At 38.2% G+C, this 16,655-nt stretch overlaps 1 protein-coding gene across 1 annotated transcript in view; it reads left to right on the forward strand.

Annotated features, from left to right (window-relative positions):
* The window catches only part of LOC309407165 (vitellogenin-1-like), a gene marked incomplete at both ends in the record, with an annotated part of 42,758 nt that overhangs the window by 10,770 nt on the left and 15,333 nt on the right, over nucleotides 1–16,655 (forward strand). Inside the window, 11 exons of the mRNA XM_082002622.1 lie at nucleotides 240–362; nucleotides 1,932–2,150; nucleotides 4,219–4,436; nucleotides 4,521–4,618; nucleotides 8,766–8,890; nucleotides 8,977–9,078; nucleotides 9,158–9,277; nucleotides 9,530–9,719; nucleotides 9,808–9,901; nucleotides 10,012–10,197; nucleotides 15,263–15,407. Of these exons, the coding sequence (XP_081858748.1) occupies nucleotides 240–362; nucleotides 1,932–2,150; nucleotides 4,219–4,436; nucleotides 4,521–4,618; nucleotides 8,766–8,890; nucleotides 8,977–9,078; nucleotides 9,158–9,277; nucleotides 9,530–9,719; nucleotides 9,808–9,901; nucleotides 10,012–10,197; nucleotides 15,263–15,407 (1,620 nt within the window). The remainder of the gene's footprint in view (nucleotides 1–239; nucleotides 363–1,931; nucleotides 2,151–4,218; nucleotides 4,437–4,520; nucleotides 4,619–8,765; nucleotides 8,891–8,976; nucleotides 9,079–9,157; nucleotides 9,278–9,529; nucleotides 9,720–9,807; nucleotides 9,902–10,011; nucleotides 10,198–15,262; nucleotides 15,408–16,655) is intronic.

The following is a 16,655-nucleotide window of genomic DNA, read 5'->3' on the forward strand; positions in this document are numbered from 1 at the left end:
ATAGCCTATGCCAAATTTAAATTTGAAACACTATAAAAGCAACAGATCTGCCTTCCAGATGTTACTTGGAATTACTTTACGATTGCATTGTCAAATACAGTAATATCCACTAATTAACAATAAATCCATTGATACAAAAATATCAAACGCCTAGTGTTGCCTTGCATTTGGCAGGAACGTGTTCTTTAATGTTGTTGCTCTTCATTAATAGTGGTAACAAACAACTGCTTTCTCCCCAGCTCATTGTGAAAAAACATTGCCTACGCTCAAGTACTGTACTCGGAAAGGTTTGCCATCTCAGCTACGCATCCCTGTGCCACAAACAGTGCTCTTCATCAGACTCCTGCTCTGAATGTCTCCAGGTAACCATATTGTTATTTATCGTTTAAAAGAAAAATTAAGCCTTGAATTCTTTCTTCATTATTCAGAAACCTGTATTTCACTTCGCTACAGTGTTTCCTTTGGGGAAAAGAACCCCAGTTGGTTAAATACAGCTTTTTTATGTTTAGATTAACACATGAAAGAGAGTGATGGGAAGAAGCGTATAATTCATAGCGCTTTCTATCTGAGTATCTCCAAGTGCTTTATTGCCAATCATTAATGAAGTCCCATGGCACTGCTCTGAAATACTTTAAATATAAGTACTTATATATACTCATAAATAAACTAAGTGACACAAAAGCTCAGTTTTTTACCCAAAGTCACATACCCCCACCATTTCTCAGCCAGAAGCAGAGCCCAGTCATCCACACAGACTATAAGCTTTTAATAATAGTATGCCCTCCCTGTTCTGCACTGCTTTTAATCAACGGGCCTGAAAACAATTAGGCAGTAAACAAATTTCCCCCTTCTAGAGATGCATGTCAGGGTTTACAGAGGTCAGACACTCAGTCAGTGAGAGAGAGGAAAAAAGAAATAGGTGTTTTCAATCTTCGACTCTGGTCAGTCCACCATCGCCAGTAAGAGCAGGGTGTTCCCAACACAGTGCATGCTTGCCATGATTTTTTTCCTGTAGTACACAGGCATGGCTGACATTCTTATGCGCATCTCCTGTGCTAAAATTGCCACCAATGCTCTTGAGCTAATTAAATCTGTGAAGCCCTGTGCCAAGGAGTGGAAATTCTTTCCCAAAGCAAATGATTGTATAGACTTATTCAATGTATTTCAAATATCCATTCACTCAATAAGTTCTATCAAATGGACTGTTTCTGCATCATCAATGGATCTCAAATGTGATATTTTAAAGCATAGGAACTGTATTGAAATTATTCTATAACGTCTCAGAGTGTCTTTTTTAGAGTAATTTTTTAGCACTAAAACCAGTTTTCTATTAAGATTTAGGTCTTTTCTCATATTCAGCTGCCTTCAGACAACTATTTCAAATCTTGCCACATAAATGCAGGTGTGATCCAGTTGCTTACAACAAAGGCTGTAAAATGTCCTGGTGATCTCATTGCCAGCTATTGATCCACACTAAAAAGTTTCTGTCACAGCTGAAGTTAAGAGCAACACCACTAGCCATATCTTCAGGAATCTTATTTAAGGGTCTGAAGAATTTAATTATCTGCATTTTAGCAAATGTCTTCAACCATTAGACAGACCTATTCAAACAGCATTATTGCAGGTTTCCCAACTCACCCTGAAAGGCAGTAGGAACTAGGTCCTAGCCATTACTTTTTCCTTTAAAAGATCATACTTGATAACTTTAAGGCATAGTGATGAAGAAGCTGTTCCTTTCAGCTTTCTTGGCTATGCTTGTTCTATGAATAAAATGTCCTATTCATGAGGACAAAAAGAATTTGAAAATATTTAAAATAAGCAAATTGAACAAACTGAAATTATCAAAGTCAAACCTTGGAAGAGGCTGAGGGATGGCATATACATAAGAGCTGGGATTGAGCTCAACAGAAGATTTGTTTTCTTCTTTTCAGTTACTTCATGGCTTTGCAGGAGAGGCATTGAGCAAGTCTAACATCGAAGAGATTTCCCTGGCTTTGAAAGCCCTTGGGAATGTAGGACATCCAGCCAGCATCAAGCACATCAAGAAATTTTTGCCAGGATATGCAGCTAGTGCCTCAGATCTGCCAATCAAGGTCCATGCAACTGCTGTGATGGCCCTGAAAAACGTAGGCATGAAAGACCCAAAAATGGTAAGGAAACAAAGCTGCCTCCTTTGCACTTATGATAAGCCAACACAAGGCTGCTAATCAATGATGGGTCAGGAGGGGGAAGCAGAACTTTTTTTTAAATATAGCTGTAATATTTTCTTTTTTTGAATACTTACCTGTTCCTTAGTTGGCCTGTTTTATTCCTTTTGACATTAACCTCTAGTAGTTCAGACTGCAACAAAAAACCCATTAAAAGGATACATTCATTATTCTGTTGTTGAAGACAAATCAGTATTTCCACTGCGAACATTTATTTTCCAAGGACACTAGACAGAAAGCTGGATTATTGACCAAGATGGGTTTAGTGCTACTTCAACTTTGGTATGTGAGAGAACCACAAAACAAGGTTTTCAGAGAATTGACATTTAATACTGAGTGTCACATATAATTGTAATTCAAGACCAGATCTTATTGTAAATAGATACTAGAAGTTTGCATTCTAATTACAAATTTACAGACATTGTGTGGGTTTAAGTCATAAACAGAACATCTACTAAATGTGACTTTTGTTCCTGAATGAGCTAATGATTAGATATCACAATAGTTACACAGGCATACTCTCATTCACCAAAGACATCACTTTACAATCATTTTCACCTTAAAGCAATCTTCTTCTAAAAGGAAACCTTGCATTTTCAAGATTTTTTTTTCCTGATATTGAAATTTTTTGTTTTATGTAAAACTATTCTTAATACAAAAAGTAAAATAAAAGCTTTAATTAACTATTCTCCTACCAATCTGTATCAGTTTTTCCATTGTACTCATTTTTTCTATATGACTCCCAGTTTGAGTACATATATTGATCCACAGACAATAGTGTGCCAGGGTATGCTTTTAAGAAAAAGAATAAAGAAACAATTTGCCAGAGTGCAGGAGCTAGATGGGGAAAAGCACAGGGGGAGGAGAGAATGGCAAGGGTAGGAGTTAGGGTATTTCCTGGGGAAGAAAAAAGCCAATTTGACAACAATGCTGTGTCTCTGATTGCCCTTTGGCCAGCTTTTCACATATGACCCAGACCACTGTTTAGTTCCATTTTCTATGCATTTTCTTTGGAGAAAATTGAATTGGAGCAAGTTAGTGACTGTGGCCAGTTTTTTCATTGTTCAAAAACCAGTTTAATGCCTGCTTTGCAGCTAGCTACACACCATATTTGCATTAAACAGACTTAATACATGGTCTGTCTTTTTTATTGTTTAATTGGAAAAGGTAGTTACATTTAGAAAGAGGCTACTGCATCCTTCTCACTGCTTTTACCTTGGTATTTGATAATCAACATACGCAAATTAATAAAACCAGTCAGGGTATTTCCGAAGTTTGTCGAAGTTTTCTGGATCAAAGTTTTCATTAGAGAGTGTGGACATGCGCTGTCTCAAGGAGGACTGGACTGCACAGAGGGGCTGCAAGAATGGTGTTACACCATCCACATCCATTCTGAAGTTGGAAACAAAGACTTAAGTTCAGCTTATGGAAACTGGAAAGGTTCTAGAACAAAATTAGTCTTAATACTGAATATTGCCAGGGTCAAACACATTGGTCACAAGTAGCACTGTGGAAATTACAGTTCTTGCATAAACTTTCAGTTTTAAACTGCCAACATGACATAGAGATTTCTGGTAGTAAATTGTTTTTTCTTCTAGCAGAAAGGACTCCAGGAGATCAAATTATTCTAAATAAGACATACCTTTACGGGTAGGGATAAGTGATCACTGAAACTACTTCTCAGATATGTGATGGATCCATGAAATCTCTTTTACCTGAAGTGATTATGCTACAGATATGTTTTGTTATAGTCAAAAAAGGATAATAGACTAGATCATCCAGTGAACTAGTCATCGAGTGAAGTTCCTTGGCTTTGATTGTGTAGGAAGTCAGACTACATTACCATAATGCCCCTTCCAGCCCTCAGACTATGAAACCAGGAACACTGTTGCCATAATAATTAAATAAATTTTTACTGCACTAGTGATGAAGAGATGATTCACTGATGATGAATGGTTATTAACAAAATGTTCAAACATACTGTAAATTTGAATGTGTCTATCATTTTCAGGTCCAAGCTATTACCCTTGAGATTTTCCTGAATCACAAAATCCATCCTCGGGTCCGAAAGTTAGCTGCAGTGGTTTTGCTTGAAACCAAGCCAGGTCTTCCAATACTGATGACATTAGCTGATGCTGTGCTGAAGGAACCTAGCATGCAAGTGGCAAGTTTCATCTACTCTTACCTGAGGGCCCTGGGTAGAAGCACAGCTCCAGATCTTCAAGTGATGTAAGGAAAATCTGCATCCCTTCCCTAGACAAAAAGTTGTGGCAAACTGATTGAGGTGTTAATGCGCTCACTGAATTTTTTCAGGGCTTCTGCCTGCAGAATGGTTATAAGAGTATTAAGTCCCAAATTCGACAGATCTGGATATCAGTTCAGCAAGGTTTTCCGCTTCAGTATATTTAAAGGTAAGATTCAGAAGATTTTGTAGAGAAATATATACATGTCAGTGCCTGAAAAAAATCATACAGTAAGAGAACCCAATTCTCCTAGCCGGCTGGGTAGCTGCATGTTGTTCCTCTATATTCTCCTATGTTCAGTGGAAAAAAAAAAATAAATCTCAGGCTCTCCATTTGGAGAATGTTTAGGTCCCTGTGTGTTTTGCATTGTACACTGACAGCATGAAATTACCAGAGGGCTTGTGGGGCTCTAACCCTCTGTTTTCATTAGCTGGTGAGGCACATGCTCCTGTATCAAATGCCTTAGTCGCAGTGGTGCTTAACAATTTCATACCATTGTTCAACACCAAACAAACAGAAGGGACCTAAATTACTGCTGAAGTGGATTAATTTCTACCAGTGCTGAACACCTACAACTCTTGCTGAATTCAAATGTGATGCTAAATACTCTTCACCCCAACAGCAGTGCCCAGTGAAACAGCAAACTCTGTTTTGTGGCAATTCATTACACCCAGGAGCAGCTATCTCAGGCGTATTGTCTAAAGATTTTTATTGCACCATCCTACCAGAATTCTTTACTGGAATGACCAGATCCATATGTGGGATCTGGAGGCTGACCCCTTACAGCCATAGGAGGTGCACATAAAAATGTAGTCAGAGAGGGGAGGACCACATTAGAGGACAGTTCTTGCTGGGCCAGGCTGTAGCTATTTCCAATTTCCATGTATGTTATTTTTCTCAGTAGAGGTTTTTTAAGCAAATCCCCTATGTAAATGACCATGACAGCCTCAGTGATTTGGCATATGTAGCTGGCAGACTAGGGAGATTATATCTACAAACACTGTCTCCTTACACATGCTGTTTGTCTAGGGCTTGGATGTTTTTAGCACTTTTGTTATTCACTGGTACATGTAAAGATTCTTTTCAAAGTAATCAATAGAAAAAGAGACACTGAAACATCTGAAATCCACAGTTCTAAGTGTACAAGTACTTTTGCCTTCTTTTTTGGATGGAGGGAGTGGTTTGAAAGACTTTTGTAGATCTTATTGTTGCTCTGCCCCTGTTTCATGGTTTTTACATGACCATTTTATCTGCTCTATAAGAAACATAAATATAATACATACCACAACAATCACAGTAATATACAACACACATGCTTGCTGCCTCAGAGGTGGAGACAGAGAGTGCCCAAAGAAATACAATCACTAATATGCATCGTGTGAACTTTTGTACCATTTAAAATGCATTCAGGGAAAGATACATTTTCCAGTAATAAGCAGATATGTGTTTCTATGTTTAGGTACTCATTTCCTTCTTTATTTTTCCTTCTAAAATTAATCTATCTGAATTTTTGCACAGTGAGAAAGAAGGGTGCAGTACTCATGAGTGTAGCTGGCAGAGGGCTATGTGAAATAGATTACTTTGTTCTGGCTGTAGCCTGAAAATGCAGCACATCAGTAAACTGCTGTTACTTCTTGGTGAAGACCAGTGTCAGAAATTTGGTTACGATGCATATGTGATGTTTAAACTTCTCATCCTGAAGAATAAGGAGCAAGATCCTTTTCTCACACATGCTAACCTTAGACTTGGATAACTCAGTTAGCTAATTGAAGTCAATCTTCTATTACAGTGGTGTGGGAGGAGGATCCATCCTCCAGCTTTCTGATTTGATTTGTCACCACTAGCCATGGGTGAAATGTGTTTCAGTGAGTCCATTCTGGAAGAGTTACCATAGTGACGGCTGTAATGCAGTACCTATTTCCTTGATAAAAGCAAAAATGTGCCCTCAGCTTCACAAATCTTTGTGGTACTAGGTGCAGAATTTTTAACGACAGGCACTAATGTCAGCTGAACCTATTGCTAATGTGGAATCTGTCACACATGGCCACCACAAATAGTGCTTCATGTGCTAGACACTGCTACTGAAACCAAAGGGATAACCCAGGTTCTGGTCAATGTAAGGACTTACAGAATCTGGCTGTCAATATACATAGGTTTTTACAGATTTCTAGAATGACATATGTGTACTAATGTTCATAAATACCAAAGACTGCTTGCTTTGGTCACTTATTTTTCTATCCCTCTTCCTTAAGGCAAGACATTTAGTCAGATATATGCAGGTGCCATCACATTCTCACAGTAAACTGGCTAGAGCGACTGTGTCAGTAGGATTTTTCATTGGTAAATATTTTCTTAGAGCATTAGAGCTATGTAATGCCTGAGGTATGGAAAATATCCCTGCTTTCTTCAAGTCGGTGAAATCTGTATAATCATTTAATCATTTATGGGTAACACTTCTTAACTATCAGTAAGTACCATGAGTTTTTTAATGAACAGTTTTCCTGGGTTAGACCACAAAAAAAAGAGCCTTAACAAAATCACTAAAAGTACCGTGTTTTATTTTAGTGTTCAGTCCACATAACACCTAAGACTGTTCTGGTTAAGCTTGTCAGAGAAAAAGTAGTCTTCACATTTCCAAGTCTCAAGTCAGCTTATTAGTAATGTTCCAGTGTGGCATCGCTTTGCCTTTTATTTTCTATAGGATCAGCATTAAAATGTGAGCTTTGGTCATCTCTCCTTGCTATCTGTTGAAGGTTCTCCACTGATTCCTCTGCCATCGATGGGGTGGCATAAATACATATATTCTGACTGTAGGAGATGCTACTGAACCTAGCATTTTGGGTAGCACTGGAGCACTGTACAGCAAAAGAGTGAAGATGATTTAGTGAAATGCCAGTTCATACAGATTTAGTAGACTAAGTGGATTGTTTTTCCAACAGACTGTTTCTCAAATACAAGCAAAGTTGGAATGTCCTGAGAAATTAAAAAATCAAAATCAGTCGCAATGATCTGATACAAAGCAATTTTGTGTGAAGAATAAGCAAGGGTAAAGGACCATCCAGACCCTGGTCTGCATACATGGGTTCAAAAGAGAATGGGAAGGTGTTGACTCGCAAGATGTTATCTGAAACACAGAGACTGGCACTAGAGAAGTCATATGGGCATGAGTATTCATAATACCACACATTTGTGAACTGAATTATAATCTTTTCTTTAACTTTTGGCTAAATAATTTCTGAGAATTTAAGCATTACTTTTCTGGAAAGAGGTCAAAGACTCACTACCTCTCATAACCTCTCACCTCATCAAACATTTCTATACAGGTACTGAAATTATTGGTCTAGAGCTTCCAGGGCTCTGAAATTATCTTGGCTGTACTGGATTCCCAAAGCTGATTTTTGGTGGTGCTGGAATTTAATCAATATATGGAACCTATTAACATGAAGATAGCCGAAATTTAACACAGGGACTCCTAAAATACTCCCCTCTCCTCTGACTAGTGTAGGAAGTGAAGAGAGAGAAGGGTTGGAAGAAAGGAATCATGACAGGGATGTCTCCATATCACGTCAGCCTTGTTCCTCTTGAAACCTAACGAAACTTAGAAAAGCCTTGGGATTACTTTAACTCAGAAAATGGGACTGTATAGACCTGTGCCAAGATCAGGAGGAATATATATGACTGTGCTCTGCACTGATGATCTGTATTGAAGAACATTATGGATGATAAACCTAAAGTAGAGAAAATAAATAGACACAAATTATGTTTGCTCAAAGTTCATTCAATAGTTAAAAATTACTTAACAATTAGTGCATTTCATGTAAAGAGTTACAGCATTTGGAACTAGATGTATCAAATTGCCTCTGAGTCATTTGAGAGACAAATCTACAAAGCTCACCATCTGTCCTTACAGGACTTTCTATATCGCTTTCTGTAAACTATTAGCAAAGGATGGCAAGTCTGTTTTCATTTCTGATCCCCTTTGTCAAGTTGCCCTAAATGATGTCTCATAAAAGCATTTCATAAGCTGACATTATAGAATCGGACCGGATGGAAATGATACAGCAGAAGTGATTGGAAAAATATCATAACCGCCATGCAATGAGCAGGGGCCTTGTAATTTTGTCCATTAATAGTTCAAAAATGCAGAATATTCTGTTTATGACTGTTTTATAGCATCAGTTTTATAGCTGGGTTTTCTGGCCTTTCTCATATCATGCTGTATCAGTTGAATTATGTAATTAGTAAATTGATACAATCTGCACACTGTGGTTTTAAAAACTAACTGTGCTGTGTTTTACTGCCTGTTTCTCTTCAGACTTCCTTATGAGTGGACTGGCAGCTAAATATTTGGTATTGAATGATGCGGGCAGCTTAATTCCAACAATGGCAATATCGCAGCTGCGGACTCATTTCCTTGGAAGAGTGGCTGATCCCTTGGAAGTAATTGGGTCTACCCGTAGTTTGCCCTCTCATCCCTTCTTATGACCATCATCCAATTGGCATTTACACTTTACTTCCTCCCACAGGTGGGAATAACGGTTGAAGGACTGCAAGAGATGTTTGCTAAAGGTTACTCTCCTGACAGGGACTGGGAGTCTGACTATGACCTCAAGGAAATCCTGAAAACGGTAAATTCTCAGGGAAAAGAAAATTATTTGCTTCCCCAAATGTTGTGAAGAATCAGACTTTCTTCCTCTTCTCATGCAGCTCTCTGACTGGAAGGCGTTCTCCAGTGACAAACCTTTTGCATCGGGCTACTTGAAGATGTTTGGCCAAGAGTTGTTCTTTGGTGGACTTGATAAAAACACAATCCAAAATACATTGCAGGTATCATTTCAAAAACATCGCCACCCAAGCATCAAAAGCTTTAAAATTCTTTCACACATTCTCTCCCTTTTTTTAACTTCTTAATTCAAGAGGTTTTTTGTCTTTAGTATTAATCAAGGCAAATAAGGTCAAGCTTTGATCAGGATTAGCTATAATCGTTGCTGGCAGACTTTCTCCTGAGGCACAGTTAATGACACAGATCATGATATTCAAGTTCTGCTTATTTAGACAAGTTGAACTCTGTAATTGCAGGCATGGTACGGACCTGATGAAAAAATCCCTTCAATAAGGAGAATAATCAGTAGCCTTCAGAGTGGTGTAGGGAGGCAGTGGACCAAGGCTTTACTGTCCTCTGAGATCCGTCGTATTGTGCCTACCTGCACTGGGTTCCCGATGGAGACCAGCTTCTATTACTCTTCTATCACAAAAGTGTCAGGAAATGGTAACGTATTTTGAGAGTTGCACAATACAAACATACTTGTCAGGATTGAAGGGAATTTTTAACACTTTTTTGGCTTTCTTTCTAATAGTTCAAGCACAGATTACACCTTCTCCAAAGTCTGATTTCAGATTGACTGAGTTACTAAATGCCAACATTAGGCTGCGATCCAAAATGAGTCTAAGGTAAATAATTAGTATAAAATAAGTGTCATATTTCCAAGTGACAGAGGCCATAAAAATTCAACATCTGTTTGCTATATGAACTTAATTTTACCCTCATTCTATCTTTTCAGCATGGCTAAGGAGATAACCTTTGTAATGGGGATCAACACACACGTGATCCAGGCAGGGCTGGAAGCACACACCAAAATGAATGTTCATGTACCTGCGAATGTTGTTGCCACTGTCCATATGAAGGAAAAAAATATCAAAATTGAAATTCCACCATGTAAAGATGAGTCTAACATAATTACTGTAAGGTAAGACATAGCACTTACTATCTTTCTATGTAGCAATGCAGAGTCTTTACAAAAAAAACAGAACTTTTGCTTACGGATCTTGCCTTTGACTGACAGCTTGGGTAACTGGCAATAATTGGTGTAGTTTATTTAATTTAAATGAAATGGTATGTACCAAAGCTTTGCTTGAAAATATACTTTATTTGCTGTGGTCTTCACCTGAAAATCCCCTTTCGGACCATTTTTCAGTTCTTAAGACCCATAAGATATTTGAAACACACATGGCATGAAATTTCTATACCTATATATATATTTGAACTCGAAACACTAGGTAAGATATAAGCCAGCTGAATCCTATCCATTATAACAGATAACCCATATATATTTGCATTTGATACCTTTGAGTATGGAGGACTTGGTGTTTCTTGTGTTTTTACCTTGTTTCCCTGTGGCTGCCATTTGGTTTTCTTGCCTGTTAGGTCTACTTGATTTATTATCAGTGCATGCAACCACAATACACTCTGGAAAACTATTGTAGCCAGATGCCAAACAGATGAAAACAGCTGGAAATACAAGCACCAAGAGAGGAAGGGAACAGAAAGAGTATGTCCAAGGAATCAAAGCAGTAGACCAAAGCTTAGAAAACCTTCACACACACACACGAAAAAATACTGAGAAAGACAAGCTGAAAATTCATCACAAAGGAAAAAGCATCACTGACAACAGAAACCAGCTATTACACAATGCGCAGAAATGTTAACAAGTTTCTGCTCTAGGAATACAGCCACAACAAAAGAGCTCACTTGCTTGATCCAGCCACAATTAGCATTCATGGCTGCTGACCCAGAGAAGTTCTGCAGGTCTCCTCATCTTAGTCACCACAGAGGCTAATCATTATCCTCCCTTGCTCTTCAATGGTTGCAGACCACCCTATTAGGCATTTGACATCACATCCTCCTCCCTAAGATGATTCCTCTCCTTTATAAAACGTGATTGTAATCAGGTTCTCCATGCAGAGGAAGGAGGGGTTTGGCAGTTCATAGAGCATCGGTTAGCTGTGTGTAAGCTGCTGGGGTGCCACAGCCCAAAAGTTTTGTTCAATTTCTTGTGAAGACCAGAACAGTCCACTCCCATTGTCATCAGGGACAGCAGGTGCCTGCCCTCACTAGCTCTCACTGTCGGAGAGAGTGAGGCAGATATTAATGAACTCAATAAGGATGCTGTACTGAAATGAGAATATTGGACACTGATACAGAGTTTAGAGACTCAAGCAGAGCTACAAATGTTAGCAGAAGGATCCTCCCTGCAAAGCAAAGTAAAAAATATTATCTTCCTTTGACTTAAGGGAAAACAAATTAGACACAAAAAGGGTTAAATGCATTGCCAGAAAGCATAAAACAAGTCAGTATCAGACGCAGGGAATTACAGTGGAGGAGTCCATGAGTTCCAGCCCAAGCCCCGCTCTAGACCCTGCAGCATTATCATTTATAAAGTGAAGTAGTCAGTCGGAAATAGCTCTATAACACCAAATATATGAGAAAGCTAATACTGGCTAACTTTCAGCACCACCAATTTTTCTCCAAAAACATTCCCGTTCACTGTTACAAAACAAATGGTCAGTGGAAATCACACAGAGCAATGAAACAGCAATGAGTACAAGTGAAGGCAAAGCAATAACTGGAGAATGTAGCACTGAACCACATCACTGAGGAGGTCAAGGAACAAGCAAAGTAAAATCTTAAAGGTCTGAAGAGAAACAAGCAGGCGTGATATATAGAGAGAAAGGACATATATATTCTTTACATAGAATGAGTCCAAAATCTTAGTTTAGCATAGACTTTCTTTTCCTTTTGCATAGCTCCACCAAAGAAAAAAGAACCTATTGAATTCAATATTTTGGAGAGATTCTGACACCTTCCCTCATTAGTTTTAGATTTCCCATTTAAAGAAATGGTTCCAGAAAGCTATTGCTCTTTCATTTGTTTGTGAGCACTGTTCAAAATATTTTAGCATTAGGCACTTTATCTTGATGGTCAGTGGGTTACCTTCTATAGTACCGTGTCATTAAAGCTAGTCAGGATGTGATATTATTTTCCCCTTCATTTCTCACACCCAGATGCAGGAAGCAAAGTCTTCCATAGTATTAAGTTCAGTTATATCCTACACACCGTATAGGTTATAACCTGTCACAGCTGTGGGATTTGTATAAAATTTCAGGAGACAAAGAGAAACTCAGGTGAGCAATTGCAGACTCTAAAGAAAAAAAATAATTAAAACTTTGGTGGTAGAGTGATTGTATTCCCAAGACAAATCAGCACGTTATGGACTCGACTTTCTTCATAGCAAAAATCAGAGCAAAATAATTAATCATACCATGGAGAGAATATATAGCATGTGTTTCAATTCAATCCTATCAAAGTTAAATTTAATTAAAAATAATAGTTATTTTTAAGGCTCTTTTAACGTAATTATTTGGTATACTACAGATGGCTATTTAAACATACTTTTAAACAAAATTTACAGGAAGAAATAAAAATCAAATAAATTTCAGGGAAAATTAGAGCCCTGTGATTAAAGTATAAATATGGAGAGCTGCCAGAGAATGCAATTTGCAAATATATCACATACTCATGATGACAGACTACTGAAGTATATACATAGTCTTGAATAGAGTGTCTATCATAGACACTCTATGGGCTTTTTTGCTTGTTTTAGCTGTAGGATAAGCAGAAATTGCTTCACATGGGCAACTTATACGATGAATTACTACATTACAATGCTGTATACAACATGTATACGCAAAATGCAGAAGAGCCAGCATACGCTCTGAGGTCACAAGGCAGCGCAGCGTGTCTGGGGACAGAGAAGGCAAATGACTGGTGCTTCAAGGCTCTGTTGTTATAACACCTTTGCACCAAGGTCAGAAGGATGATATGTAGAAAAAGCAGAAATTTTGATTTCGCCACAGCAGTAAGAGAGCTAAAGGTCTGGTTGGAGGATTGTCTCTTGCTTCTTATTTATTTAGATATGTTGCCATGCTGTGCTTTAAAACCTGGGAAAATAGGCTTTCGTTGATTTTTTTGTTTTGTTTTAAACAGGCATTGAGCTCTTCTGTGCCCATGTTAGGAATGTATGTATGGCCACACTCACTGAAACATCAGTAGGTCCAACACAGCTGAATTGCTTGTCCCTTACCCCTGCAGTGAATTTGGCTTATGCTATAGCACAGCTTCTTCTCTCATCCAAAAAATACACTAATACATATTGGAAAATCTCCCTTTTATTTTTTATCCCTTGTGTGGGATCAGAGAGAACAGATTCTTTCATACCATAGCTTTAGGCCTTCTTTGTGACTGTTTTTCTTGTTAAAGCAGCAGAGCTAGCTCTTGTAGCCTATTTTTACTGTGCCGTGTGATTCTGCAGACATTGACATGTGTCACTTGTGATGCAGCTACATTTGTCGGCTCTCTGTGCTCAACAGGGAGGAATCGATCCTCCACTTTCATTAGGTGGCAGGAGTAGACTATTGGCATAAAAAATACTTTAAAAAAATGGAAAAGAAACCCCAGGGCTTTCTGCTTGGAGACCCAGCCTGCAGTTCAGTGGTCACTTGAATTATTGAATGGGATTAAAATAAAAGCCATTTCCCTCTTTGTCCCCTTACCTGGATGAGCCATCTGAAATGCAAGTTGATTTGTATTTTCTTTTATCCCCTCAGCTTGTTAGGGAGAATATTTTATTTCAGATTCCATTCAAGGTTCTCCTCTCACCCAGCGTTGAGCGTTGCTGTCACGTCCTTATCTAAAAAAAGGGAGAGATGGAAAAGAAAACAAAGCCCACAGATGACACACGTTTTATCGAGGTGTTCCACATGAAGTGCAATTGTGTGCTTTACAGTGCACACAGCATGGTAGGATGCTTCAAGAGGAAAAGAGGGCTATCAAATGAATACAAATTCATCTTTCAAATAGATTAGATTGGAATTGCTCAAGCTAGTACAGTGTGGACCATATTAAAATAGAGACCATTTTGCAGACCATCTTTCCATTCACTGTCACCTCCACTGGCAGACCACAAAAGCCCCAGGGCAAGCAGATCAACTTCATACTTGAGAAACAGCACATGGGGAATTTTGAGCTGGATGTTAGCACGGATAAATGGCTAATAAGGTAGAGTTACCACAATGTTAATAGCTGAGGGAAATAGGTTTTCATCTCTCAGAGTGTTCAATATTCAAGATATTTCTCTGGCCCAAAACAAAACTCATAGCTTTCACAGCACTGCAACAACTTCCATGAAGAACATGGGGTATGGAGCCAGGGAGTCAGGATATTTAGCCATGAGGGTCTCAGTCTCATGCTGCATTTTTTATCACTCATCCTGGATGCTGACTAACACTCTTAGAGTCCACAACATTTGGAAACTATATACTGAATGCATTTATATAAATAAGATCCTAACCTTCCTAAATGTCTCTCTCTGATGTCTTGTCAGACCATGAGTACCAGTGCAGTTAGATCAAGCTGGAGACATTTACTTTGATCAGTTCAGGCTCCTTCCTTTAGTTCTGCTGTAACAAAAGTTGCACAGGAAACAGCATTCGGTAGCCATGCCCCTAGGTAGTTTTTAAGTTATGGCAGTATTTTTCCAAATATAATGTCAAAGGAAATGGGAACTAAGTTTAGCAGTGAACATACAGAAGAGGAGTTTAAAAATTTAGAAATCTAGAGGATCAAAATATAAGACTCAAAAATTTAATAACTTAATCCATAGCCAGGCTTCTAAGTAAGTGGGCTGTTCTTCAAGGCGTTAGACATACAGAGATCCCATTAACTGCAATGTTTTTAACTTGTACACATGATTCTAAAAGCCTAACTGAGCTATCTGCCCCTGAGATTGGTCCATGTCTTTATTCTTTTTTGGCAGTCCTTGAAAATAAGACTAACAGGAAAGATGCTGTAAATATCTGTAAAGCAATTTGCAAGGTATGATACTTGTTGCTGAGTACGTGCTACAAGGCATTATTCAGGTCTTTTCCTCGGCAGTGTTTTATCGATACAGGTTTCCTCTAATGATTATTCTGCAGGTCTAAGACATTTGCTGTCACACGAAATATTGGGGATTTGGCTGCTAGTAAGATGACTCCAGTTCTTCTACCTGAAGCAGTGCCTGACATAATGAAGATGTCCTTCGATTCCGATTCTGCATCAGGCGAGACTGATAACATCAGGGTAAATGATGAAGTGTCTAACTATTCTTTTGGGGCTTTTAATCAGTGGAAGACAATTTCTTTTCTCCATAGGAAAATGTACAATTCATCTCTGACCAATGCGGCTTTGCTCAAAATAAGTCAGGTTCAATCTAATAATACAAATAACCCTATAGTAACACTATTTTAAAATAAAGGGTGTAATACTTCAGAATTACAACACTTTTTCAAAAGCAAAGGCATCTTCTTTGGTAATTAATTTTACACTGCCATCTACAGGATCGGCCCACAATCTTTAAAATACTTTGCAACCATTATGCAAGCATCACATTCCTGGGGCAGCCACAAAAGTTCAACAAGATGCTCCATTGCCCAACTTGTAGAGACAAATTTAATGTTTATAACCATCCTGATTCAAGGATGGATGGCAGTTTGTGTGTCAAGTCAAATGATTTCCTGAGCTACAGTTTTCCATAAAAGCCACTACAGGCCTTCTATGATTGCCAGCATTGTGAAGGCATCACTGTGACAATTCATTCAGTGAAAAAGTGACAGAGGTGAGGAATACACACACTGTCGTGTTCTGGTTTCATTGTTGTCCTGCAACTCTGAAAAGTTTTCAAATAAAAAAAAGAGATGAACAGAAGTACAGCACTTTCTTATGGAGAAGTCAATATGCAAACATACTGTCAGTGAGAGCAGCTTCCAATAGCCTGGAACAAGAAAAATTCTTCTGCTTTGTTCTTCTGTGCTGCCCTTCCTGAAAACCCAGCAGTCCACAATTATTCCTAAATGAACAGCAACAGAAAAATGGCACTAACTGGAGCATTTCCCAGTACCATTAGAATTTCCTTTGGAAAGAAAAGATTAACATCTAGTTTTTCAGTGGGGTTCGTACAAGTTTGGAATCTTGTGAGACATGACAAACTGAGTAAAAAATTAATTGCAAACCTGTATCACATGTGAAATGAAAGCTTATGATTATGTCTCTTAGCAATTTGCTTTGTTGCTCCATGAAATAATAGTTTTCATTTCATGGATTTGATTCTAATTTTAATTAATTTTAATTTGTTCTTCTGCTAGCATTGCTTAGCACATGTAAATTATGAAGTTTTGAGTAGATATTTCTAACATCTGATATGCTTTGACCCTCTAGTTGATATAGCCTCACATTCATGTCAGACCTCAACTGAGACAGAATTTTCATGGACATAGATGAAGGTTCTATTATTTGACCTAACATAAATCAAAGGAAAGGACTCCAGTCACT

Source organism: Phaethon aethereus (genome assembly GCF_964289735.1).
Source record: "Phaethon aethereus genome assembly, chromosome: 8".
NCBI lineage: Eukaryota > Metazoa > Chordata > Aves > Phaethontiformes > Phaethontidae > Phaethon > Phaethon aethereus.